This window comes from Ranitomeya variabilis, chromosome 5, assembly GCF_051348905.1.
Source record: "Ranitomeya variabilis isolate aRanVar5 chromosome 5, aRanVar5.hap1, whole genome shotgun sequence".
NCBI classification, from domain to species: Eukaryota; Metazoa; Chordata; class Amphibia; order Anura; family Dendrobatidae; genus Ranitomeya; species Ranitomeya variabilis.
Window position 1 is genome coordinate 196,347,860 of NC_135236.1, and position 27,318 is coordinate 196,375,177.

The window sequence follows — 27,318 nt, forward strand, 5'->3', positions numbered from 1 at the left end:
CAACATATCAGACTCTCACCTACCATCGAAACCTTCAAAAAGAACCTGAAGACCCACCTCTTCCGACAAGCCTACAACCTGCAGTAACCACCGATCGACCAAACCGCTGCATGACCAGCTCTATCCTCACCTACTGTATCCTCACCCATCCCTTGTAGATTGTGAGCCTTCACGGGCAGGGTCCTCTCTCCTACTGTACCAGTTATGACTTGTATTGTTCAAGATTATTGTACTTGTTTTTATTATGTATACCCCTTCTCACTTGTAAAGCGCCATGGAATAAATGGCGCTATAACAATAAATAATAATAATAATAACATGCAAAGACAGGAGACCTGTCATGATTTAGTTGTAGCGTAACTGTTAAAATTCAGTTTTTCTATAGCGCCTGCTGCTCCTGCAAATAAGACGGTGGTTCTCAAGACATCTTGCACGCTCTTCCTCTGATTTCATGTAGATTGCGTTATGGGTGGCATAGATTAAAACATTGCATTATTCCATGCAAAAATGTATTTTGAGCGTGTTTTTTTTCTTTTTTTTTTTTGTTATTAAAACTTTGTTGATTTGCTTATTATTTCTATTTATCTAAGGATGAAGACGAGTTTCCAGAATTAAACAGCAGCTCTGTGGCTTCAAGAAATGAAACCCAACCAAAGATGGCAGCTAAAGTGGTAGGTGGAAGTTCAGTAGTTAGAGTGAACCTGACGGCTGATTCCACTGTCAACATGAATCAGTCTGCACTGTCATTTCAGGCAGGTATGTTTTACCTTGAAACCCTGCCCTGCTCTCCCTGTGTGACTAGTCTCTCCTTACATGTGTGTCTGTGACTTCATATGGTACGTTTTCCCTGACACATTGCAGCGTTTCAGAGGAAAATCTACTTGGCTGAATTATGCTGCCAGTGTCTTAGTCAGCTGTCAGGTTCACTCTAGCTTGATAGATTGGGAGGTCATGATTTCCTTTGTCGAGAATTTACATAATATGAGAGATCTCGCTAATTTAAATGTATTTTTTTATATGAATCTCAGTATGTAGAAATGTATGATGCTTAAAGAGTAACTGAACTCTCTAAATAATGTGTTATGGACAAAATTAAGAATCTCTGCAAATTACTGAATTAGGAGATTTATTTTCATTTCCGTGCGGGGAAAAAAAAAATTATGCATCCAAACCCCTGTTTTTCCCCTAGTCTATTTTACCCGACTTTAAATGAATTAATATCGGAACATTCTCATTTGCAGTACCAATGCTGGCAGTGAAAGCTTCAGCATCGCTCTTCTGTGCGTGTTATGCCAATCACAACAGTCTTCTTGAGTAGATTATTCCCAGAGTTAGGGCTCATTCAGACTTCCGATCTCTGACAAACTCACAGACTGGCCGCAAGTTTTCCGACCAGAGCTGTGCAGCCTCATAGAAAAACATGAAGCTGGCATGCTTCAGTCGGGTGATTCGCAGCCAGTCCGGGCATTGCAGTCCAAGATTTGGATGTATTGCATGAAGACAGTGGAGCTGACTGATTCACTGCCATCACCTGTCCTCCAAATGACTTTTTTTTTTTTTTTTTTTTTTTTTTACAGGAATGAAGACAAATACTATAATTAAAGTGATTTGCAAAGTTTCATTGTTTTACAAGCTGGAAAACATTATTAAAGTGTTACTATTTAAACTATTGACACTGCCTTTTTCTCGCCCTCCAAACATTTGTTGTCTTTCTCATTATTATTTCCAGTTGGATGGTTTACCAGAAAATTCCCCCATTAATATTGTTCAAACTCCAATACCCATTACAACATCTGTACCAAAACGTGCAAAAAGTCAAAAAAAGAAGGCTCTTGCTGCTGCTTTAGCCACCGCCCAGGAATATTCTGAAATCAGCATGGAACAGAAAAAGCTCCAGGTTTGTGAATCACTCTTAGGAAAATGCATCAATTTTAGGCCATGTTCACAAGTTCAGTTTTTATTCAGTATTTTACAGCAGTATTTGTAAGTCAAAACCAGGAGTGGAACTATCAGAGGAATAGTATAATAGAAACACTTCTGTATTTTTTTAGCCACTTCTGGCTTTGGCTTACAAATACTGATGTAAAATACTAAACTTGTGACCGTTGCATTAATGTAAGAGCTCTATTACTTGATCTTGTATAGATCAGCAACACAACACTTACAGAAATCTGTTGTATTGTATCTTGCCATGTAGAAAACACCCTTACCTCCTCACTTATTCCATATGGGATTCTGTCTCAGAAGCAGTGGTTTTCGCTGACAATATGGTGTAATATGGAGGCCAATCCTGTAGTGTTGGTTGCATAATACAGACCTATAAAAACCACAATACCAGCTTTGTTCTGCATATAAAACATGGGCGTTTAGAGGTGTTTTTTGAGCTTTATAGAAAAATTAATAAAAACTATTTATACAGTACACTTGTATACTAGAGATCTCTCATCAGTATGAATTGAGTAATCCAATGCTAATATCACCGTAGTGTTTATATTCATCCTTTCAGCTTGTGGAAGGGGGGGCAGCTCTATATCCCAGCACCCTGGGCACTTTTTCCTTCTTCTCTGCCCTCTAGCCTGTATCATGTTGTTCCCCATTCGAGATGGGCAAACTCGAACAGTAAAGTTTAGCGTCCGTACCGAACACCTACTGTTCAGGCACAGACACCGAACACGGACTTCACCGAACACTGGTTTTTCTTTCTCGCTTCATTGGGGGACACCGGTAATCATGGGTGTTTGCTGCTGTCGCTAGGAGGCTGACACTATGCAAATAAGGAAACGTTAACTCCTGCTCGGCAGTATACACCCTCCAACAGGCACAATGCAACTCAGTTTTTGCTTAGTGTCTGTAGGAGGCAGACCTGGATCTAACCACCAGATCTGCATTATTTTCTTTTACAGGGTTTTTGTGTTTTATTAATCATTTCCCTTTCTCTTTCAGATTCACTTCTTCGGGTAACAGGGTGCAGATTCTCGCCCTGTTTTTCCCACATTTAAGCGACCAAGAGAGCAGTGTGGTACTTCCCGCATTGCCCACTCTCGGACCCGCTGGCAGGACTTCGTCCCCTGTCACACTTATGGGTGTTTCTGAGTGACTTCTTGGTGGCCAGTCCTCGCCTTTTCCCCTCCTCACCCCTCTCCTCGGAGAGGGCTGAGAGGAAGACGATGGTCATCTATGGTGACCTCCCCCCTACTCGTAAGGGGTTGACGCTGCCTTCTGCACCGTCCGGAGATGGTGCGGGAAGGAGGATCTTACTCCCAGGACCCTCTTCTTCTCCGAGGGATTCTGTCTCGATCCTCAGACACCAAGGAGCCGAATTCAAGCAAGGTAGAACCTCCCTTCAACCCCCCCCCCACCCCCACCCCCACGGCAGCGCTCACCGGTCTCTAGTTTCAAATTCCCCGCCCAATCACACGATTCCCGGCATATTGCAGCCTTCTCCTTACCTCGTTAGGCCATGCCCCCTTGCCGGTCTAGGCCTATCAGCGCCGCACTTTCATTTTCTCCAGCGCCGGGCACGCCCCCTCTGCTGTGCACTGCCTCGGCTCTCCACTCCGACACGCCTCCACAGGCGCGGCGGCCTATCAGGATGCCGTTTTTTTTCTTGTGAACGCCCACACTTCTGCGCGCCCGAACACAGATTTGCCCGCCCACCGCTTGCTCCAGCGTCGCATGGCCAGAGAGAACTGCGTCCATATTGGCCGGCTCCTGCAGCGTCTTCAGGATTCGGAGGGGGACACAGTACCTGCACTGCATAACGTTCTGCTACAGCCCTCTTCAGCAGTATCGCCTTTATAGCGTTCTACTGCAGTCCTCATTCAGGCTCTACCTATTCCCATCCCCACACAGGCCTCCGGCTACAAACTCATGGTGATCCATTACGCTTGTGCCCGCTGTAAGAGAAAGTGGGCTTCAGGCCAGCCATCGCCTTTCTCTGTCCTACAGTCCTTCAACCATGTCTGTCCCTCAGGAAGCTCCTATTGCTCAGGATGAGTGCACTCCCCCGGAGTGGGCTGTTGCTATGTCTCAGTCAGTTTCAGACCTGACAAAAGTGTCCCAGTCCCTGGTACAGGTCCTGGAACGCTTGCCGCTTCTATCTTCTGCCACCAGTGCCACGAACTCCTCTCACGGCGATTCGCTCGCACCTGACCATGACCTGCACAGGGTCAAATTGGAGAAAGGATCCAGAAAGAGGACTCTGTCTAGCTCCTCATCCATCTCTACGGAACCCGCGGCACCATCTAGAATACCCCTCTCCACCCGTTCCCCCTCCTCTGAGGCGGACTTCGGGTCAGATGTACTTTCGCACTCAGAGTCTCATTCAGATACAGATCAGACCTCTGACACGCAGGACATGGTAGATAGCCTTATTTCGGCTATTATTCAAACCCTTGAACTTAAAGAGGAGGATTCCACCTCCCAGGAGGTCTCTGTTTCATTCAAACGGGTGAAACTGCCCTCTAGAGTTTTTCCCAATCACAGAGTTTGAGAATACTAACTCTAGATACTGGGAACAACCCAGAAAACGTTTTCCAGGAAGAAGCGTCTGGATATCTTGTACCCCTTTAATCCAGACCTGGTGAGCAAATGGTCTGATTCCCCTAAGGTAGACCCGCCTGTCTCTCGTCTATCGTCGCAGACAGTTCTGTCTATCCCTGATGCAGCGTGTCTTAAGGACGCTACGGACAGGCAAATTGAGGTTTTAACCAAATCAGCCTTTGAGGCGTCTGGCGCCTCTCTCTGCCCGAATTTCGCCTCCTCTTGGGTGGCGAAAGCAGTGTCTGCCTGGGCCAAGATACTTTGCAGGGGCATCGTTGCTTCGGCTGCTTCAGAGGAACTAGCTGATTTAGCGGGCCAGATTGCACACGCGGGGAAATATCTGTTAAATGCCTCCTTGGATGCGGCTGCTTGTTCCGCAAGAGCAAACAGCAACATCACTGCCGTGTCCTGTAGCTGAAGACGTAGATCGCTGACCCCGCTTCGAAAAAGTCTCTCACTGGCCTTCCGTTCCAGGGCTCTAAGGCACTAAGCTAGACCAGATAATCTCCGACACTACAGGTGGAAAGAGCACCTCTCTCCCTCAATCCAGGCCTAAGCGCCCCTTTAATCGTAGGGGACCCCAGTCCTTTTGTCCCTTCCGGCCCTTCTCCTTCTCTGGCAGTTCCTCCCAGCATGAGTTTTCTTCCGCTCCTAGAGGAACAGAGAAAACCTTCCTTCAGGCCTACCCCTCACTGGAGGGCCAAGAGTCGCTCCTCTAAACCTTCCGTATCTCGCGGCCACAGATTCTCCTCAAAATGACGGGTCACCCCCACCTGGAAATCTTTCCAAGGTGGGAGGCAGGCTTCTTCTGTTAAGGCTTGGTTATCGGTAGTCGATGACGCCTGGGTCAGGGAGATCGGCACATCCGGCTACAAAATAGAATTTTCTTTGCCCCCAGGAAGATGTTTCTTCCTCTCTCGTCCACCCAAGCAGCCGTCCCATGCCCCAGGGCTCCTCCAGGCCGTCGATGCCCTCCTCACCTCAGGAGTGATCGTTCCTGTTCCTTACCACGAGCAGTTTTCGGGTTTTTACTCAAATCTGTTCGTGGTTCTGAAAAAAGACGGCTCTCCCCGCCCGATTTTGGATCTCAAACAGTTGAACCGCCACCTTCGCGGTTCGATACTTCAAGATGGAGTCACTGCGCTCGGTGATCGCTTCCATGGAACCGGGGGAATATCTGCTCTGTGGACATTAAGGATGCGTACCTGCACATTCCGATTTGTCAGCTGCATCAGATGTTCCTTCGTTTCGCGATCCAGGAACATTACCAGTTTACAGCTCTCCCGTTCGGCCTAGCGTCTACCCCCAGGGTCTTTACGAAAGTAATGGCAGCGGTCATGGCCATCCTTCGTTCAAAGGGGATCCTCATAATCCCCTATCTCGACGACCTTCTGGTCAAGGGTCCGTCTCACCGGGACTGCGACCAGTGTCTCCAGATCACTCTGGACACGCTGATCCGCCTCGGCTGGATAATCAACAAGGACAAGTCGACCTTGATTCCAACTCAACGCCTCGAGTTCCTGGACATGGAATTCAACAGCATCCAAGCTCGGGTCTTCCTCCCGAAAGAGAAGTTCTTCTATCTCCGCCAGGGCATCAAAGCCTTAAAGCGCCCGGTTCCTCTGCCTCTACGGCTCTGCATGAGAGTACTAGGGAAGATGGTCGCTTCCATGGAAGCAGTACCTTACGCTCAATTTCATTCTCGCCTTCTCCAGCTGGCTCTCCTGTCTGCCTGGGACAAGAACCCACTTTCCCTAGATTGAGAGGAAGGCGAATTGGGCAATGTGAGTCTCTCACTTGGTGGACGCTTTCCACCTCCATCCTGCGCGGGAGGTCATTTCTCCCCCTCCGCTGGCAGATCATCACCACTGACGCCAGTCTTTCTCCATCACACAGCGCACGGTTGCTGGAATGTTCAGGAGACCCTTCTCCCCATCAATCTCTTGGAGATCAGGGCAATCTTCTTCGCCCTCCTCCGCTGGCCGCCCCTCCTCACGGGAAATCCGGTCCGCGTTCAGTCGGACAACGCCACGGCCTTGGCTTACATAAACCATCAGGGAGGGACTCGCGGCAAACAGATCATGAGGGAGGTGTCAAACATTCTATGCTGGGCAGAGACCCCGTACCCACCATCTCAGCTGTCCACATTCCAGGGGTGGACAATTGGGAAGCCGACTTCCTCAGCCGTCAGGGCCTCGCGTCAGGCGAGTGGTCTCTCCATCCCACCGTCTTCAACCAAATATGTCAGAGATGGGGAGTTCTGGACGTCAACCTAATGGCCTCCCGAACTAACCACAAGGTTCCCCAGTATGTAGCCAGGTCTCGGGACCCGATGGCCGTCAGTTGCGACGCCCTGGTGATCCCGTGGGCCCAGTTCCACATGCCCTATCTTTTTCCTCCTCTTCCCTTGATCCCAAGGGTTGTAAAAAAGATAAAGGCAGAGAGGGTTCAACTTCCCGTTCTCTTTAATAGCTCCAGATTGGCATCGCAGAGCCTGGTACGCGGAGCTAATAAACATGCTGTCGGACGCACCCTGGAGACTCCCAGACCGTCCGGATCTTTTATCGCAGGGGCCCCTCTTCCACCCTAATTCTCGGTCTCTGAATTTAATGGTATGGCGTCATACAGACCATGATAAAAGCTAGGAAACCGGCTTCTTCTCGCATCTATCATAGATGTTGGAAGGCCTTTTTCCGATGGTGCGACGACAACAACTTGTTCCCTATGGTTTTTTCCCTTCCTTCAGTATTTGGCTTCCTTCAAGCGGGTCTCGATTCGGACCTTTCTTTGAGTACTTTAAAGGGCCAAGTCTCCGCCCTGTCCATTCTTTTCCAAAGGGACCTAGCTTCCCTTCCACAAGTCAGGACCTTCCTCCAAGGTGTTGCCCACATAGCACCTCCTTATCATTCCCCGGTTGAGCCATGGAATCTCAACCTCGTTCTCGGCGCCCTCCAACGCGCGCCTTTTGAACCAATCCAGGACATTTCCCTTTCTCTCTTATCTTGGAAGGTGGCCTTCCTGGTCGCCATCACCTCTATTAGAAGGGTATCCGAGTTAGCGGCATTATCCTGCCGTTCTCCTTTCCTAATTCTGCACCAGGACAAAGTAGTCCTGCGGCCTGTTCCTTCCTTTCTACCAAAAGTAGTTTTGGCTTTTCACATCAACGAGGACTTCGTCCTTCCTTCCTTGTGCCCTTCCCCGGTCCATCCCTTGGAGAAATCTCTCCTCTACAAGGTGGGTTTGGTCAGGGCTATCCGAGTCGATCTTACCAGAACTGCTACTTTTCGCCAGTCCGATCCTCTGTTTGTCGTCTCTGAAGGTCGTCGAAAGGGCTCCCTGCTTCTAAATCTGCTATTGCTCATTGGATTCGTTCGGCGGTTCTGAAGGCATACGGCGTTCAGGATAAACAGCCTCCTCCCGGGGTGAGGGCGCACTCTACCCGGGCTGTGGGAGCTTTTTGGGCCGTTTGTCACCAGGCTTCGGCTTTGCAGGTCTGCAAAGCTGCAACCTGGTCGTCCCTTCACACCTTCGTAAGGTTCTACAAGGTGCATACTTATGCTTCTGCGAATGCAGACCTGGGTAGGAAGATACTGCAGGCGACGGTTTCCCACCGGCCGACCTAAGTCTTCTTTTCTCAGACTATTTTTTTCCCACCCTTGGGACTGCTTTTGGACGTCCCATGGTTACCTGTGTCCCCCAATGAAGCGAGAAAGAAAGAGGGATTTTTGGTTCTTACCGTAAAATCTTTCTTGGAGCATTAATTGGGGGACACAGCACCCTCCCTTTATTTTGTACCATGTTGTCCAACGTGCCGTTGTTTTGGGTTGTTACATAGATTGAGTTCCTTATACTTACTCCTACGACTGCTTTAGCACCAAACTGAGTTGCATTGTGCCTGTCGGAGGGTGTATACTGCCAAGGAGGCGTTAATGTTTCCTTATTTGCATAGTGTCCGCCTCCTAACGACAGCAGCATACATCCATGGTTACCTGTGTCCCCCAATGAAGGCTCCAAGAAAGAGATTTTACAGTAAGAACCAAAAATCCCTCTTTTCTCAAGTTGTCATGTGCATGACAGCGTGACAAACGCTGCTTCTGATCGGCAGTAAAATCATTATCACCGGTCAGGCAGCCGTGGTTCCCACGCTGTCATTTGACAGCGTGAGCCCGCAGCTGTGATTGGAGGTAAAATGTTTACCTTCGGTGTCAGTTGATGGGAGTATTGCTTTCATCACCCTACGCCTGCTACTGCTAATAACAGTGAGAGCAGTAGTCCCATCAGCCTACACCAGTGACCAGAGGAAAACCTTTTACCTCCGATCACAGCTGTCATTTGACACATGGGAACCGCGGCTGTCTGACCGGCGGTAAAATTTTTTTTTTTTACTGCCCATCAGAAGAGTTTGGCGTGCACATGACAGCGTGGCAAACACGAGAATGTTCAGACCCCCCATTCAAGTGAATCTGGTTTGGGTCGGGGTACTTTCCTGGTACCTGAAACCAAACTTTTTTTTTTTTTTTAAATGTTCAACTGAACTTGCCTGACCCGAACATCCAGGGGACGGTCCGCCCATCTCTACTCCTTATGCATAAATGCTTTCCTTCTATTGGGCTCTTGTTCCTTTATGCAACAGGTGCAATCAGAGTAAATACAAATGGGTGTGCACAGTAGGCAGATTTGCGAACCGTTCCAAGGGGGACATGTGATTGTGGACGTGATCAGGGGGTCTCATCTGCCTCACTCCATGTTACATGATCAAAGAACGAAATGTCACAAATTCCAAGCAGCAGTGAATTATCATTTTTTTGACTTGTGACATACGTCATTAATTCAGAACAGTGTAGGAATATTTAGGCACCAGTGGATATGTTGTAAAAACCAACAACTCTTCAAGAAACTTTTGATGCTTGTGGTGCAGTAGCCAACAAGTATTACGTAAACATGAAAAAATATAGACAGGCAGCACTTACTGTTTTCCTGTGGTGAAAAGAAGTCCTCTATTTCAATTCATATGGACATTCAAAGTTTCATAGCGAAGTGTTAAGGGAGATATGCAGGGAGATGGAAGGACGACCACTGTTTTGCGCACACGTGGCGCTTTTACAGGTCGCCACCTGTGCACGAAATAGCCATCGTCCTTTCAACTCCCCACATATCTCCCCTCACACCGCTATACCACTTTGAATGTCCATATGAATTGAAATAAAGGACTTCTTTACACCACAGGAAGCAATGAGTGCAGCCTTTCTATATTTTTTCTTGTTTGCATACAAGTCATTAGTAAGTTGACTTGGTGATTATAAGCTTATTATAATATTTTTAGTGGTGGAGAACTTTTTATCTGAGTAATTGTGCTAGTATGCTAGTAACATTGTGCCACTTCTGTTCTGATCCAGTACTATTTTCTGAAACCTTGTATCAATTTTAATGGCCTGTGTCTGCTTTATAGGAAGCTTTATCTAAAGCATCTGGTAAGAAAAGCAAGACACCAGTTCAGCTAGATTTAGGGGACATGCTGGCAGAATTGGAGAGGCAACAGCAAGCAATGAAAGCTCGTCAGATTACCAACACGAGACCATTATCATACACAGGTACGTTACCTGCCTTATGGTATGTTGATACTGGGCATTTTTCTGCCATTTTTTCTATACACACACGTATATATTAAGTAGATAGAAGATAAGCCGGCAATTCAGCAGCCGTGTATAGTGAAATCACAGCAGAAGCTGACAGGATAGAGATGGATTACATACACATAGAATAGATAGTTATACAGATATCAGGGACATATACAATTAGTACAGTGTGCAGTTAACTGTACGTGTATTTAATTATTAAAAGATTATTTTTCTGCAAAAAATGGCGTGGGCTCACGCTTAACTACTTTCGTAACCAGCAGAGGGAAAGCCAACAGCTGGGGGCCAATGTTTATAGCCTGGGAAGCAGGTAATACCCATGGAGCTTCCCAGACTATTAAAGGGAATCTGTCACCTAATTTTGGCCCTATAAACTGCGGCCACCACCATCAGTGGCTTATCTACAGCATTCTGTAATGCTGTAGTTAAGCCCCCCGATGTAACCTGAAAGATAAGAAAAACAAATTAGATTATACTCACCCAGGGGCGGTCCCGGTTCGTGTCCGATGGGCGTCACAGGTCCCGCTCCGGCACCTCCCATCTTCATACGATGTTGTCATCCTCATTGCTTCTGTTGTGGCTCCTGCGCAGGCCTACTGATTTGCCCTGTTGACGGCAGTGTAAAGTACTGCAGTGCGCAGGCATCGGGCCATTTCTGACCTTTCCCGGTGCCTGCGCACTGCAGTACTTTGCTCTGCCCTCAACAGGGCAGATAAACTACGCCTGCGCAGGAGCCGCGACAGGAAGCAAAGAAGAGGACTTCATCGCATGAAGCTGGGAGGCGCCAGACCCGGATCTGTGATGCCCATCGGACCAGACCGCCCCTGGGTGAGTATAATCTAACTTGTTTTTCTTATCTTTCAGGTTACATCAGGGCTTATGTACAGCATTACCGAATGCTGTAGATAAGCCCCTGATGGCGGTGGCCGCAGTTTATAGGGCCAAAATTAGTTGACAGATTCCCTTTAATATCAGCTCACAGCTGTATACTTAGCTTTTACTGGCTATTAAAATGGGGGACCCTAAAAATGACGTGGGGGTCCCCCTATAATTAATAACCAGCAAAGGCTATGCAGACAGCAGGGGGCTGAAATTAATAGCGTAGGAAGTGGCCACGTATACTGCCTCCTCCCAGGCTAAAAATAGCTCTCAGCCGCCTCAGAAAAGGCGCGTCCTAAGATGTGCCAATTCTGGCACATAGCGTCGCTCTTCCCACTTGTCCTGTAGCAGTGGCATGATAGTTGGATGGTTGATATCACCGTTGTATTGTCAGGTGACATCAAGCCACGAGGTTAGCTATGGAGAGACGTCAATAAGACACTCTCATTACTAACCCCATTGTCATATTGTATAAAAACACACACACCAAGAATTAAGTCCTTTTAATTGAAAGAAAGAAACAGACTAGTTTAATAAATCTTAATTAAACCGTACTTATGATCTCGCCTATTCCACCGACACCATTGTCTCCTTCAAGAGAATTAAAATTAAAAAAACAACAATGTCCTTCACCTTCCATCGTTCTGTGGGGATCTTACTGAGGTCACCAAAGTTCAGCCTACCTGGGAACGCAGCCTCAGTGACGTCACCGCTAATCACTGAGGCTGCACTCGCAGCAGCTCATTCCAATTGGTTCTCAGCCTGGACAGTCGCATCTTGACACCTTCCAGGTTGAAAACTATTTCTCCCCCAGACATGATTACAGCGTGGGACAGAACGACAGACAGGTGAGGGATATTGTTATTTTTTTTATTTTCGTTTTATTACAGAAGACGAGGGCTTCGGTGAAATTAAAAGTTAGGTGAATATAACTGTGTTTTTTATTTTTAAATAAAAAAAAGTAAAACTGTTTGTTTTGTTTTATTTCTAATAAAAGACTTTATTCTGGCTGTGTAGTAATTAGTAATGGATAGGTGTCTTATAGACGCCTTTCCATTACTAATCCGTCGGCTTGATGTCACCTGACAATATAAAGGTGACATCAACCCCACAAATATGAACCCCACTTGCCACCGCTACAGGGCAAGTGAGAAGAGCCGGTCAAAGCACCAGAATTGGTGCATCTAATAGATGTGCCTTTTCTGGTTGCCTGCGGGCTGCTTTTTTTAAAGCTGGGGAGGCCTATTATCCATAATCCCTTAACAGCCTGAGAATACCAGCTGTCTGCTTCATCAAGGCTGGTTATCAAAAATGAGAGGGACCCCACTCCGATTTTTTTTTATTTTTAATTATTTAAATAATTGAAAAAAACAGCATGGATGCCTTTCTATTCTTGAAAACCTGCCTTGCTAACGCTGACAGCTGAGGGTTGCAGCCCCCAGCTGTCAGTTTTGCCTGGCTGGTTATCAAAAAAACAGGGGAACCCACGCCATTTTTTAAAAGATTTATTTACAGCGCAGGAGCCGGCTAATGAATACTCCCACGGCCACCCCTGCTCTCACTGTTATTAGTGGCAGCAGGTGTCGTATGATGGGAGCGGAGGTAAACTGTACACCTCCAATCACAGCTTGAGCGCTCATAATTTCTTTTGACCAATGGGGATGGTTTCACCGCTGATCAGAAGCGATGTTGGCCGCGTTGTCATGCATATGACATTGTGTCAAACACTCTATTGTCGGGCCCTCCATTCAAGTGAATGGGGTTCGGGTCCACTCTGCTGAATGACAGGCTGTATGGACGCATCATGCAACCTGCCATCTCTAGATGTAGCGGAGCTGACTGTGAGGTCACTCACATCCTGCTGTCTTTGACTTTTCTGCTCCAAATACGCTTTTCTTGTTTTTTGTGCTTTTTGTTTTTTCCTCCCTGTGTGTTCTGAAAGCCGTCATTTTTTTTTTCTGTTGATATAGCCATATCATTCTTTTTTTTTTTTTTTTTTCTTTTGCGGGACTAGCTGTAATTTTGAATCAAACCATTTGTTTTACCATATAATGTGCCGTAAAGCAAATTCAAAGTGCAGTGAAATTGTGAAGGGGAATAATAAACCGACTTCTCAGATATGACCATACCAAATACATTATTTGGAGGTGATTTTAATTAAATATATAAATATATACCGTATCCTTGTTTTTTCTTAATCCCCTTACACCTACAGTACCACTGTCAGTCTCTAACACACCAGCAATGTTGTCCTTTAAATGCCACTGTTAGAGATTGACAGCGGAAATGAAGTTGTACTGATGTGATTAGAGCGCATTCTTGTCTGTAGTTACAGGGGTGTTACACAGCTGGCATCTGCTGCAGGCTCCGCTCCTGAGGAGGCTTCATACTTTGCTTAACCACCTATGAATAAAGTGTACCTCATAGGTTGTTAACAAGTTATCTGCTGTGCTACTTACATATTGTGTGATAATAGTTAATATTACTGATTATTTTTATAACTTGTGAAACTGTTTCAAATCTTTTCAATATCAAACAAATGTTTACTTTAGTTGGCAGCACTGTGCCATTTCACACCAAAGAGCACACAAACCGAAATCTCTTCATGAATAGCCAGGCACCAATGGCTTCCCCTAACCCATTGGATTCCACTGCACCCCGGATGAAAAGGGGGAAAGAAAAAGAAATTCCAAAATTAAAACGCCCAACTCCTCTAAAGAAGGTGAGTCATTATGAATTATGAATGTGTCATGTTATGTGAAAATGGAAATAGAAAAGTTACTTTAGTACAACTCCTTGTGATCTGGAAAGAGTGTTGCAGTGGCATGTTTAGCACACTGAGGACAAGTTGGTCTGTGCTGCAAAGCCAAACTTGAAGTATTTTGTGCTTCTATGTCTAGAACAGGGGTCCCCAACCTTTCTTACCTTGAGAGCCACATTCCGCTATGAAAGTTGGTCGAGAGCCACAATGCAGATAGTCATAGAAAAACCTAGAGAAGGCACAAATAATATGTAGATTTTCGCTTTCACTCTATCCTTATGTATTTTACATTATTGTTATGCAAGTTGAACTCTAGTGTCACCTATTGGAAGTAGCAATCTTAAAAGTCAATTCCCTTTAACAGTCCCATAAGATGCTTCATATATTATTGGCCCCATATACTGCTCCATATGGAATTGGCCCCATATACTGCTCCATATGGAATTGGCCCCATAAGATGCTTCATATATTATTGGCCCCATATACTGCTCCATATGGAATTGGCCCCATATACTGCTGCATATGGAATTGGCCCCATATACTGCTGCATATGGAATTGGCCCCATATACTGCTCCATATGGAATTGGCCCCATATACTGCTCCATATGGAATTGGCCCCATATACTGCTCCATATGGAATTGACCCCATATACTGCTCCATATGGAATTGACCCCATATACTGCTCCATATGGAATTGACCCCATATACTGCTCCATATGGAATTGACCCCATATACTGCTCCATATGGAATTGGCCCCATATACTGCTCCATATGGAATTGGCCCCATATACTGCTCCATATGGAATTGGCCCCATATACTGCTCCATATGGAATTGGCCCCATATACTGCTCCATATGGAATTGGCCCCATATACTGCTCCATATGGAATTGGCCCCATAAGATGCTCCATATATTACTGGCCCCATAAGATGCCCCATAGGATGCTCCCTATGTTACTGGCCCCATAGGATGCTCCCTATGTTACTGGCCCCATAGGATGCTCCCTATGTTACTGGCCCCATAGGATGCTCCCTATGTTACTGGCCCCATAGGATGCTCCCTATGTTACTGGCCCCATAGGATGCTCCCTATGTTACTGGCCCCATAGGATGCTCCCTATGTTACTGGCCCCATAGGATGCTCCATATGTTACTGGCCCCATATATTGCTCCAAATATAAAAAAAAATGAAATACTCACCTCTCGTTGCTTGACGCTGCTCTGCTCTGGACTCCTCAACGTCGGCGTCTTCCTGCTCTCTGCGCTGTGACTGCTCAGGCAGAGGGCGCACACTGGTGACGTCATCGCGCCCTCTGACCTGAACGTCACAGTCAGAGGATGGAAGACGCTGCAGCGCTGGAAGCGGGAGAGGAAAGTATCGCAAGTGCCGGGGCCCGGAGGAGGCGGGGGGCCGGCACTATAGCACGTCAGTGTCCCCGACGGCAAGGGGGCCCCCTGCCTGCTTAGGGCCACGCCACTTGCCCGGGTGCTGACGCCCGCCGTGGGTGGGTATTACAGGCAGCGGGGCGGCTCCCTAGGGACTTTTTCTCTGTGATCGTCGGCGAGCCACATGTCAGGGGCAGGCGAGCCACATGTGGCTCGTGAGCTACGGGTTGGGGATTCCTGGTCTAGAACATGGATTAGGGCTCATTCAGACTTCAGTGATTTTTTTTTTTCTCCTTTCGCCTAAATGGACCCATAGACCTTGGCATTGGCCTTTCTGATCCAGATTAATACCTGACAATCCTCCTTGCTTTTGTTCGGACCACTGGGTCCGAGGAAATAAAATAGAACTTGTGAACAATACCATAGCCTTTCATAGGTATGAATGTTAGCCGTGAAAAAACTCTTATCACAATAATTAACATATGCTATGTTCACACGTTGCGTTTTTTATGCAAGGGTTTTGTTGCCTGTCTGATCCCACAGAAATGGGGTTTTGCTATAAAATGTAACGCATTTAAAAAATTAGGAAGTGCAGTTACCGTAGTCTCCCCTTTTGAATTACAAACAAAACACTAATCTATGAAATATGTGTAACATCTATATCTCCTCTGCTTATGCCTATTAACCAGTTTAGGATAAGGTGATCTTCCTCCATTTCTTACCAGGCATATTTTATGGTGATATCTTATATGTACATTTAATGACTCAAATTTTTTTTTTTACTTGAATCTCCAAATTAATTTTGGCTCTTTTTTTGTGATGCATGGAGCTTAATTTTTGTTTCACTTTTTTATGGTGAACACGTTGGACACAATTTATTTTTTTTATCTTTCAAATATTTGGGGCATTTTAACCTATTAATACATTCTATTTATTCTGGATTTCCTTTGTAATTGGGGCTGGTAGGTTAACCCCAGTTATAGGGGAAATCCGGCTGACTGGGTTTCTTAGAATCCGGCAGCTCTTGCTCACTACATACACTCAGCAATTGGATCACTGAGCCTGGAGGAGGAAATGCTTCCTATACTGCGTACACATCGCTTCTTCAACGTGGTATATACTGCGATAAAGACAGAGATGGTAATAAACCATGTCTGCCTTCTCTATGGGAAGCTTGGCTGTCTGTCTGCCAGCTGCCTGCCCCTTCTCTCCAATGCAGCTGCACAATCTTGTGCAATCTGCTTACTCTGCATTGATGTTTTAGAACATCAGTGCAGGGTAAAGTGTGTACTGCATGAATGTATGCCAGCTGCATTACTGTATACACAAAGCTTGTGATATCCTCAATAACATTGTGAGCTATATTGGGCAGAGAAACGGGTAGCTCTGCTTGTGAAATTTGACGTAACTTCAGAGTCACTACCGGTTGGGGCGCTGTAAGTGCATTGGACTGGATATTCTGAACACGATCAGTTCTGATCATCCTCATAACGACTTTTCTAAGAACAAATGCTGTATCATTGGAGGTCTGTGTATATATTATAATATAATCCATGTCCCCATCCATCACCTGATCACAACAAGAAGTACACGGTCTGCAGTTACTCTCACTCTGCAGCTCTGTTTATATTTTCTGCGGGTGGATTTTTTTGCCCAATATGGCTCATAGCCTATGACACCAGAGCTATTTTTCAGCTTTTCTTTCATCTGGCTTAATTGATATAATAAGCATTATCACAGGAGGTATGTTTTGCATATTAATATTTTATACATACAGTATGTTTTATGTATTGTCTTTTTTTTCTAAGTGTGTTCTCAGATACACATTCCTGGCAGCTGTTCAGGAGGGTTGTAGCTTTGGTGTATATTTGATTAGTTGGATTTCTAAGTGATCACTTATGTGTTTCTTTTAGATAATCTTGAAAGAAAGAGAAGAAAAGAAAGGACGTTTGACAGTGGATCAGAATGTACTTAGTTCAGATGAACAGAAAGACATGTCTTTAAGTTTCACTGAGGATCAATCTGAAGAGCTGGCATCTCAAGATGGTAACTCAAAATGGCATCTAAGCCACCTTCTTAGGAGATGGCATGCATAGTTTACAAGAGCATCTATACTTGAATCTGCTCCTCTTAAAAATGTTACTTTTACCTCCTGATTAGAAGCTGGTCTGAGTGCACCAAGCGATACTTCATTGTCTCCAGCAAGTCAGAACTCTCCTTACTGCATGACGCCCGTATCTCAGGGATCACCAGCAAGTTCTGGCATCGGTAGCCCCATGGCCTCATCTGCAATCACCAAAATTCACAGCAAAAGGTTCAGAGAGTAAGTAACAATAACTGTGATAATCTAGATGACCTTCGTATCTGTCCGTGGTGGTGTCTTGTATTGCAGCTCTTCTTCATGGAAGAGAATGGGCCTCAGGGTGCAGCTTTGCAACTATCTGTGGACAGGTGTGGGACTCTGAAAGAAAGCAGACATGTTTTTTTCATGTGATATACAGTTCAATATTTATGCCCCTCCGACATATTGTACATAGTTTAAAGGGAATCTGTCTGCAGGATTTCAGACCCCAAACTGTTTACATGTGCATTTAATTCTATCAAAGCCAAGTCCAGCAATACCTTTTACATGGCAGTTCATTCCTCAGTTACTGAGAAATCGGTGTTGGATAGATATGTAAATGGCTATAGATCTGCAACATAGAAGCTGTCAGTCCAGTAGGAGGAGGCGAGGCTGGGTGGGGAATAGAGCTGGAGTGACACAGGCTTCAGATCTACATCCTCTTTTGCATTTTAATTCAAACACTGATTTCTCAGTAATGGAGGAACAGATGGTCTAGGTAAGGGTATTGCTGCACTTGTCTTTGAAAGAGCTGCATCCACATATAAATAGTTTGGGTTTGAAATCCTGCTGAAAGATTACTTTAAGGCTGTGTGCACACGTAGCAGATTTTTTGTGTTTTTTTCGCTGTAAAAACGCTATAAAACCGCGAAAAAAACGCTCATATTAAGCATCCTATTTAATAGAATGCAATCCGCATTTTTTGTGCACATGCTGCGTTGTTTTCCTGAGCGGAATCGCATTCCAGAAAAAAACGCAGCATGTTCATTAAATTTGCGGAATCACGGGGATTCCGCACACCTAGGAATGCATTGATCTGCTTACTTCCCGCATGGGGCTATGCCCACCTTGCGGGAAGTAAGCAGATCATGTGCGGTTGGTACCCAGGGTGGAGGAGAGGAGACTTTCCTCCACGGACTGGGCACCATATAATTGTTTAAAAAAAAAAAAAAGAATTAAAATAAAAAATAGTGATATACTCATCTTCTGATGGCCCCCGGAGTCTTCCCGCCTCTCAGCGGTGCACGCGGCCGCTTCCATTCCCATGGATGCTTTCGCAGTCATCGCAGGTCCTGCACCCAAAGCAACTATAGGAACGGAAGCCGCTGAGGAGATCGGCTGCCTTCGGAAGGTGAGAATAACCATTTTTTTTTATTTTTTTTTAATTATTTTTAACATATCTTTTACTATTGATGCTGCATAGGCAGCAGCAATAGTAAAAAGTTGGTCACACTTGTCAAACACTATGTTTGATAAGTGTGATCAACCTGTCAATCAGTTTTCCAAGTGATGCTACAGATCGCTTGGAAAACACTAGCATTCTGCAAGCTAATTATGCTTGCAAAACGCTAGTTTTTAGGAGGAATATGCATGCCAATTCCACATGCGATATACCCGCGGCAGGAGTTGCAGAATTGCCGCGGAAATTTCCGCGGCAATTCTGCGACGTGTGCACTTAGCCTCAAGCAACAATTTGTACAAGTCTAAGCACAAACTACCTTGATTTCAGATCCTTTTCATCAACGAAACCAAGGAATCCCAACACTCAGTTGGTCAGTTTGAATCGGACAGTTGAAATTTAGCTCAAATGTTACAGCTTTTCTCAAGGCTTGAGGCAAAGTTTCAACATTTGAGCTGAATGTTCATCTAGACATTGATGCCTAAATATTTTTTCCTGTCAAGTGAGTTCTTCATTTGTATTTAAATATGATGCATGTAGATAATGTTACTGTCATGTGTGTATTGTTTAGCAGTAGCTGAATTGTTTAATATGATTTAGTTATGCCTAGAGTTTCTTTATTTTATCATCGGATGTACGCTTTCTTGTCCTACAGATACTGCAATCAAGTATTGAGTAAAGAAATAGATGAATGTGTGACCGTATTACTGCAAGAACTGGTCAGCTTCCAAGAGCGTGTGTACCAGAAAGACCCTGTCAAAGCCAAATCAAAGAGGAGACTTGTGATGGGATTGCGAGAAGTCACTAAGCACATGAAGTTGAATAAAATAAAGTGTGTCATTATCTCTCCCAACTGTGAGAAAATTCAGTCGAAAGGTATGATGTGCTGTACAGCAATCGTAATGCCTTCAGCCTAAGGTGTGAACTGCAGAATATGGCATTACACTCAGGAGGCAAACATTGACCCCAGAATAAGCCACCGATGTTTGATCCTTGGAGCTGCTCTTGGAACCCTAAACTTACAGCAGAGTGAATGGGCCTTGATGCTTCAGTGAGACCAGGCCCCCTTCATACTTTCAGTCACAGCAGTGTATATACAAGGGACTGTACATGTACCAAAGGAAGTAATTAGGGAACACGTTCAAAGAGAACACTCACACAACGTATGCACTGGACTTGGTCTGGTGGCTGTGTTGTTTGTTTCTGGACTAGAGCCCAGTGAACCTTCTCCTACCAGTTAGCATCCACAGTGCCTCACTGATTAGTAGGCCCGGTGCAGTATCATCTTTGCAGTGTAACATACCAATCAGAACCTATACTAATGCTGGCAGGTAGGAGGAAGTTCACAGGGCTCTGGTCTGACAGCCATGGACTACCGACGTGGCTACTGGACCACAGTTTTGCAAATCTTTTTGCTTATCTCTAGTATGTACACTGTCTGATAGAGATGAAAAATAGACATTAACTTTGTAGAAGTGCACTGAAAAGACAGTACTACATCAAAAGATAAATACTTAAAAATCAGCATTGTGAAAGCATGTACACGATTTGCATACTTGCGGTCATGCACCTACTAGACTCCTGCGTGTCTCAATTCTCTTCTGTTGAGAGAATCTAGGTAAGACTAGTTGGCATGTGTTGAATGCAGTTCCACAGTCTGTAATCAGTGACTGCAGCCTTTTTTTCTGAGGCTAGGCAACCTCTTTTTTTTTTTTTTAATTTTTATTCTATAGAATACAATGTAATGTCATATCCCCCAAAAATTATAGAGCCGCACATAAATCAATAATCACATGTCCCAAAATAAGGTACGGTAATAGGCTAGTTCAGAAGTGCTGGGGACCTCGTGTGTATCACTACCTCATAAGTAGACACAGCCGTCCTTTCATTATGTTTAGTGGGAGTCTGAGTGACCAAAAGTATTTTTTTGCTTTATTGCACTTCATGATGAGCATTATTACTGACTGTGTAGTTGACTGAGGGTCTCTTGTGCTTTTACTTAGGTGGATTGGATGAGGCTCTCTATAATGTAATAGCCATGGCAAGAGAGCAAGAAATTCCATTTGTTTTTGCCCTGGGACGAAAAGCTCTAGGGCGATGTGTGAACAAGTTGGTGCCTGTCAGTGTTGTAGGTATCTTCAGTTACTCTGGGGCTGAGGTGAGTTACAATAAAATACTGTTTTGTTTTGTTAATTTTTAATTTTGTTTATATTATTTTTCAATCAAAAGTCCCCAATTAATATATTGGGATATCAATGAGGGGAGATTCTCAAAATGTGCAATTGCTAGAGATTTTCAGTGTGGATTGTATCTGCGCGATCTAGCTAGCGCCAATTGCTGTTATTTAACCCCTTAAATGATTCTGTCTAAGATTGACAGAGGCATCTAAGTGGTTAGATCATGGGGGTAGGGTGATCCTTTAAAGGGCCACTGTCACCCCCTCCAGCCGTTATAAACTAAAAGAGCCACCTTGTGCAGCAGTAATGCTGCAGTCTAACAAGGTGGCTCTTTTAGTTTTTGATTCATTTATTACCTCAATAAAGCGTTTTAAAAATTGGCCACACATACCAGATATTGTACCAGGAGGCGGTCCGAATTGTCCTCTATCAATCTCCCAACTACCGTCACTCTTCTCTTCAGGGCCGATGGTACCCGCCCCCTTCGCGTTGTTGCTTCTTAAATCCGGCGCCTGCGCTGTGCGTGCCTGCCTGGGGCCTGCGCAGTGTTCTTTGTCAGTCACATCTCAGATGCCGGGTGCCTGACTGCGCCTGTGCGGGCAGTGCGGCCGCCCTGTTACTGAATCCCCGCCCCGCACTGTGTTATTCATTATGCACAGTGCGGGGCTGGCATTCCTGGGCATGCGCACTGCGCTGTTCAGGCGCTCCCCCATCTCGGACGCTCTCCCATCTCTGACGCTCCCCCGCCTTCCCAGGAACCCCAGCCCCGCACTGTGCATAATGAATAACACAGTGCGGGGCAGGGATTCAGTAACAGGGCGCAGTCAGGCACCCGGCATCTGAGATGTGACTGACAAAGAACACTGCGCAGGCCCCAGGCAGGCACGCACAGCGCAGGCGCCGGATTTAAGAAGCAACAACGCGAAGGGGGCGGGTACCATCGGCCCTGAAGAGAAGAGTGACGGCAGTTGGAAGATTGATAGAGGACGATTCGGACCGCCTCCTGGTACAATATCTGGTATGTGTGGCCAATTTTTAAAACGCTTTATTGAGGTAATAAATGAATCAAAAACTAAAAGAGCCACCTTGTTAGACTGCAGCATTACTGCTGCACAAGGTGGCTCTTTTAGTTTATAACGGCTGGAGGGGGTGACAGTGGCCCTTTAAGTCACCAGTCAGCCTTCCCTCAATGCATTCATAGGGACCTGATGAGTTATCATGGCAGCCAAGGACTCTGAAGCCCAGCCACAGGCTTAAGTAGGGAGATCATTAATTTCACCATATACTCCAAGTAATCAAATGATAACCTACGTTCTTTTTGGTTAAATTTGAATGCTTTTTTGTTTGTTTTTTTTACAACCCAGAGTTTATTTAACAACCTGGTCTCTCTGACGGAAGAAGCTAGAAAAGCCTACAAAGATATGGTGTCTTCAATGGAGCAGGAGCAAGCTGAAGAAGCTTTGAAAAACGTTAAAAAGGTCCCACACCACATGGGTCATTCACGTAACCCCTCTGCCGCCAGTGCAATTTCATTTTGCAGCGTCATCTCTGAACCTATCTCCGAAGTCAATGAGAAGGATTATGGTAAGATTTTGGGGGTGTAATAAGAGTCCATTCAGGGATATATTTATGTGTAGCGGCTTTTACCCTGCCCTGCTTCCATTGGACTAGTCCTTGTACACATAGTTAAGTGGCTTGCAGATAATGTCAGTGGTATTAGCACCTGGCAAAATTAACATAAGCATTTTACTTTTGCAGAAACCAATTGGAGAAGTATGGTGGAAACATCTGATGGACTTGAGGCTTCTGAAAATGAAGATTCTTCAGTACGAACAACCACTTCACATCACACTATTAATGCTCAGTCTGATAAGAATGCGCACAAACCACTTTTGGGTCCTGGTAGCACTACCTCAGTTTCTAAACTTGGCAAGATGGCTCCGGTTGACAAAGAAGAAGCAAAACCAGATGACAATCTGGAATGGGCATCTCAGCAGAGCACGGAAACTGGATCATGGGATGGTAGTGGCAGAGATGTCCTCAATTCCTCCATGACAAGCACAACAAGTACTCTGGTGCCCGAAATGCTGGATGAAGATGATGATGAGGAGGAAGATGATGATGAGTATCCCCAGGAACCTATTTCAGTCAGCAGAATAGAGTCTTGGGTATCAGAAACCCAGCGAACTATGGAGACTCTGCAGCTTGTGAATAGTCCGGAGGAAGATAACATTGAACAAAGTGAAGAGGACACCGTGGAGAATATCTAGAAGTATAGCTGGTCAGAAATGGCGCACATACACAAAATGGTGCGAAGTCTTTATTACAAGCGAGCTCTAACGCATTTTATGTAAATGAAACAAACTCAGGAATCGGTCCACTCACAGAACTTTGCTTTTGGGAGAGTTGCAGGCATTTCCATACCTAGTTCATCTCAATGTTTTGCACTGCGTAAATGTTAACCTATACCTGATTCCCTACAAATGATGTTGTCCTGTTTTAATGTCCAGCTGAATTGCTGCTTTTCCTCCACTTCAGCATTAGGGAGTGTTTTCTGGATTTTCCAGCTCTTTGCCTTCCTTCAACAATGGGTATGAATATCACAAAATAAGTAAAATTATCATCTTTCCATATGGTAAGATACCTGTAGATAATTGTTGGTATCTGACATGCTGGATATCACATTGATTACATCTGGGTTAATGGAATCCATTTTTACAAATGACACTATTGTTGTGGGTTTGTGTCTTACGGTGGCCATGTTTACATTATATTGTCGCTCTGTTCTGCTCAAAAGTAGACATTTCCATTGACCACTTAAACTTTCATATTTATAACCAGGTTTAGAATGGATCCTCAGAAGCAGTAGGTTGTCTTATTCCTATAGCTTTCCGTCAGGACAATGTTCTCATCCTCTGAGTTCAGTGTTGAACCGTTGATCCAGGCGGAGGTATTCTTGCATCTGTGCAGTAAGTCATAATGAACCCATTAGTCTTGGAAAGAAACATTTCAAAAAGTATTGTCCTTTTATGTGTACACAGACTATTAATTTATTGTACATATCTATTAATATAGCATTTCACACACATTATGTTTTGCATTTACTTTTAAGGAGTTTTGTCATAGTATAACTTTTCTGGCTTTTTTTTTCTTTTAGTTTTGGAAATTTTCATTTTAAGAATAGCGATACCATTCTGATCTAGTTGTAAGCTTTTCTTTCAACTTTAATGAAATTGTTAAAGCTCAATGTAAAGGAGCTTTAGAACATAGTAGGTTTTTTTGGGATGTGCAATTGCAACTAATTTATTGATCCTTTGAAAAATATACAGATAAAAATAAACTGATGAAATGTGATAATGCACAATTGGGTAAAAACAGATCATTTGCAACCATGTCACGTGGTGTAGCATTAAGGTGGCTCTGCACATTTTACTAAATAGGGCTTAAGTAGCAATGTTGGAGAAATCTTAAGTTGTCGAGGGGCTGAATGAGGGAAGGAAAGGGTGTCCATAGAGCTGTATGGAGAAAGTGTAAATCTCTGTGGCATCATTTTTTTTTTTTGGCATTATAGCTGAATTAATTGTAATATAGCATTTCCTGACTTTTTTGCCCAAAATAACAATTGAAGCAATTTGGAGGCCATGTAGGGGCTGCTAGTAAGCTTTTCTCATAGAAAAGAGTAGGATCAGATCCACTGGTACAGTGAAGGCCCCATGTGTCTTGTGATAGATGATCATGTCTGATGCAGATTTATCAGCTATGGCTGCCTTTACTGCAAGCAAGTCTAATGCATTACCAATGCTTGGCGGTGTACGGCCTGAGCTCCATCAAGGCTTTTTTGCAGTACTGTCAAGTCTGCAGTACAAATGCGTACATCAAGTTATCTCATGTTAACATAATTCAGTATCTCTACAAAAAAATACATTTTTGCCCCTCGGTCAGAGATTTCAGGAACTTTATATTGCAGGTTAGGGCTTTAGACACCTATAGTTATGTTCTTATACTTATTTAGTAAAACATGTAGAGTCCTTTATGTGGTCATTGTGTCTCAATGACAGTGGTTTTCATAAGACCATAAGTGGTTGTAATTGCAAAATGTTTGTAAAAACAAAAAGCTATTTTTCAATGTACCTCTTATTAAAAAGTAGCTTTCTTCGGAATAAAAAAAATGTTAGAGATTTTTTTAATTTATTTATAAAATGGTTATCCGTAACTTTGGGTTTTTTTTGGCTATGGGGCTAAGAACTTACTGGCAGGCAGTTTCTAACTACATGCTTGTTCTGCCCCTGCTACTATCTGTTCCATTTAAGAGTGGTCACGCACCGCTGCTTTTGACGATTCTCCTGCTTCAGGTGATGTCACGTCGACAGAGCAACTTCTTTTTCACTCTGCTCTTTCGACAGGGCATCACTGCCGATGTTATGCCAATTGATGGCCGGCCCTCTGGTGCGTTGGGTTGAACCAGTTTTTTAATCAACATGATGTCATCAGTGACAACCCGGTGAAAGAGGAAACCGGAGTGAAAGAGCTGCTCTGTTGATGTGAGATCAGCTGAAGCTGGAAAATGGTATCTACCTGCCAGTAAGTTGTTGGCCTCAAAGCCTTAAACAAAAAAAAAAATCCCAGCTAACCCTTTTAAGGCTCGCTGCCAAGGTTACTGGCCACCTCTGTAATTTATCAGAATTTGCAAGCACTTTTCTGCAGCTGGCTGGATTGCAGCACTCCATCGGTGCTGCAGAATCAAAGCTGTCTCTGCTTGCAAACATCTGAGAACCAATCTTATGGACCACTGGTGCAACCTTGCTCCTGGTCCGAACTTTCAAATGGCGCAAGAGCACACTGCCAAGCAAGAGGCAGCAGGGCGGTGCTCTTCAAACACAATTGAGACAAGCCCTAAAAGGGAACCTGTCACTAAATTCAAGCTGTGGACATGCATAAATCTGAGGCTGGTTGTACGATTGTAGCCAGGTATATATTTCTCTGAAACACTCCAGCATTTCAAAGAAATCAGGCTCTGATTAATACTGGAACAAATGGAGGAGAAAATCCAGCTTCCAAAAATATCAAAATTTATTGAAGATAAATGCTGCCACTTCTTCTCCTGTGAACCATGTTTTTGGATCTTGGATTTTATCTTCAATAAATTTTGATATTTTTGGAAGCTGGATTTTCTCCTCCATTTGTTCCATTGCCTTACGTGAAGACTGCACGTTATCCGGGCTTCCCCACAACAAATGCCTAGTAGGTGAGCTGGTTTTGTCAATTTTTTTTTTTCTGATTAATACTGCCTGCTTTTTGGGCAATGTGAATAATATGACTGGTTCTCTCAAGTTTTTTAGCATGGGTTCATATTGTTAAGCAAAAAAAAAAATTAGGGTATGTGCACACGATCAGTAAACGCTGCGGATTTGACGCTGCGTACTTGTGCAGCGTTCAACCCGCAGCGTCCAGATGTTGCAGCATATGCAGAGGATGGGATTTCTTGAAAACCCATGCCCACTATTCATCCATAAATGCTCATGGATCTCCTGCTAGAGAAATTTCACCAATAAAATGTATTGGACGCGGTGAATCCGCATGGTCCAGTGAACACATGCGGAGTCACCTGCGTTCAATAGACTGCAGCGCTTTGGATGCCGCGAACATGCACGGTGTCCAAAGCGCTGCCACTTCCAGATCGTGTGCACCCGGCCTCACAGGTTCCTGGTACGGAGGACAAGTCTGTAGTCTTTGGCCGCCGGACCAGAGCACTGCCGGCAGCCACAATGCCTCTTCTGATTAGAAGCCTAGGCGTAACGTTATCAGGGTTCTGGTCTGGTAGCCACACATTATTTCTGTTGGATCAAGGGCCTACAAATCTTTTTGCTCAATTTTAATTTTCTTTTTTTCTTAACATGTATTGTATAACATTAGGGGTAATTGTTCCTTAAACCACGATGAAATCTGTCCATTAAAGGGACAGTATTTAATACCTGTATATAGGATGTGGGTGTATGGTTCTACTAATAAATTGAGTCTTTTGGTAGTTCTTGTAATTTCATGTATTCATAACAAATTTGTATTTAAGTATTTTAGATTTGATGGAAGTTTCTAGGTTGTTCACATTCTTCAGTTGCCTACATGGAATTGGCAACTTGTACAGTTTTATTAAACTAAATGTCTTTGCGTGTCTAGAAAAAGTCTTGAGCGTATAAAGGGTGAGGAGTGAGGTCGTTTTACTAATTTGTGGTACATGACAGACCTTGGCCTTTACATTTCAAGTGTTGCCTCGCCTGTGGAAATGACAGGGTTTGGAACAGAACATTAAGCTGCTTTCTGTAAGTGTGCTTACGTGCTACCCAAATTCTTGACCCTGGTAGGCAGGAATTCTTAGCCAGGGAATGTTTTTACAGTTGGCTTTCAACCAAATGTCC

General features: G+C 44.5%; 1 protein-coding gene across 1 annotated transcript in view; it reads left to right on the forward strand.

The window, feature by feature from the left end:
- The window catches only part of SECISBP2L (SECIS binding protein 2 like), a 96,183-nt gene extending 70,679 nt beyond the window's left edge, over positions 1 to 25,504 (forward strand). Inside the window, exons 9-18 of the mRNA XM_077263711.1 lie at positions 591 to 671; positions 1,730 to 1,897; positions 9,992 to 10,133; positions 13,610 to 13,779; positions 17,121 to 17,253; positions 17,368 to 17,530; positions 19,384 to 19,604; positions 20,732 to 20,886; positions 22,270 to 22,489; positions 22,664 to 25,504. Of these exons, the coding sequence (XP_077119826.1) occupies positions 591 to 671; positions 1,730 to 1,897; positions 9,992 to 10,133; positions 13,610 to 13,779; positions 17,121 to 17,253; positions 17,368 to 17,530; positions 19,384 to 19,604; positions 20,732 to 20,886; positions 22,270 to 22,489; positions 22,664 to 23,175 (1,965 nt within the window). The 3' untranslated portion in view covers positions 23,176 to 25,504. The remainder of the gene's footprint in view (positions 1 to 590; positions 672 to 1,729; positions 1,898 to 9,991; positions 10,134 to 13,609; positions 13,780 to 17,120; positions 17,254 to 17,367; positions 17,531 to 19,383; positions 19,605 to 20,731; positions 20,887 to 22,269; positions 22,490 to 22,663) is intronic.
- Positions 25,505 to 27,318: the final 1,814 nt, after the last annotated feature.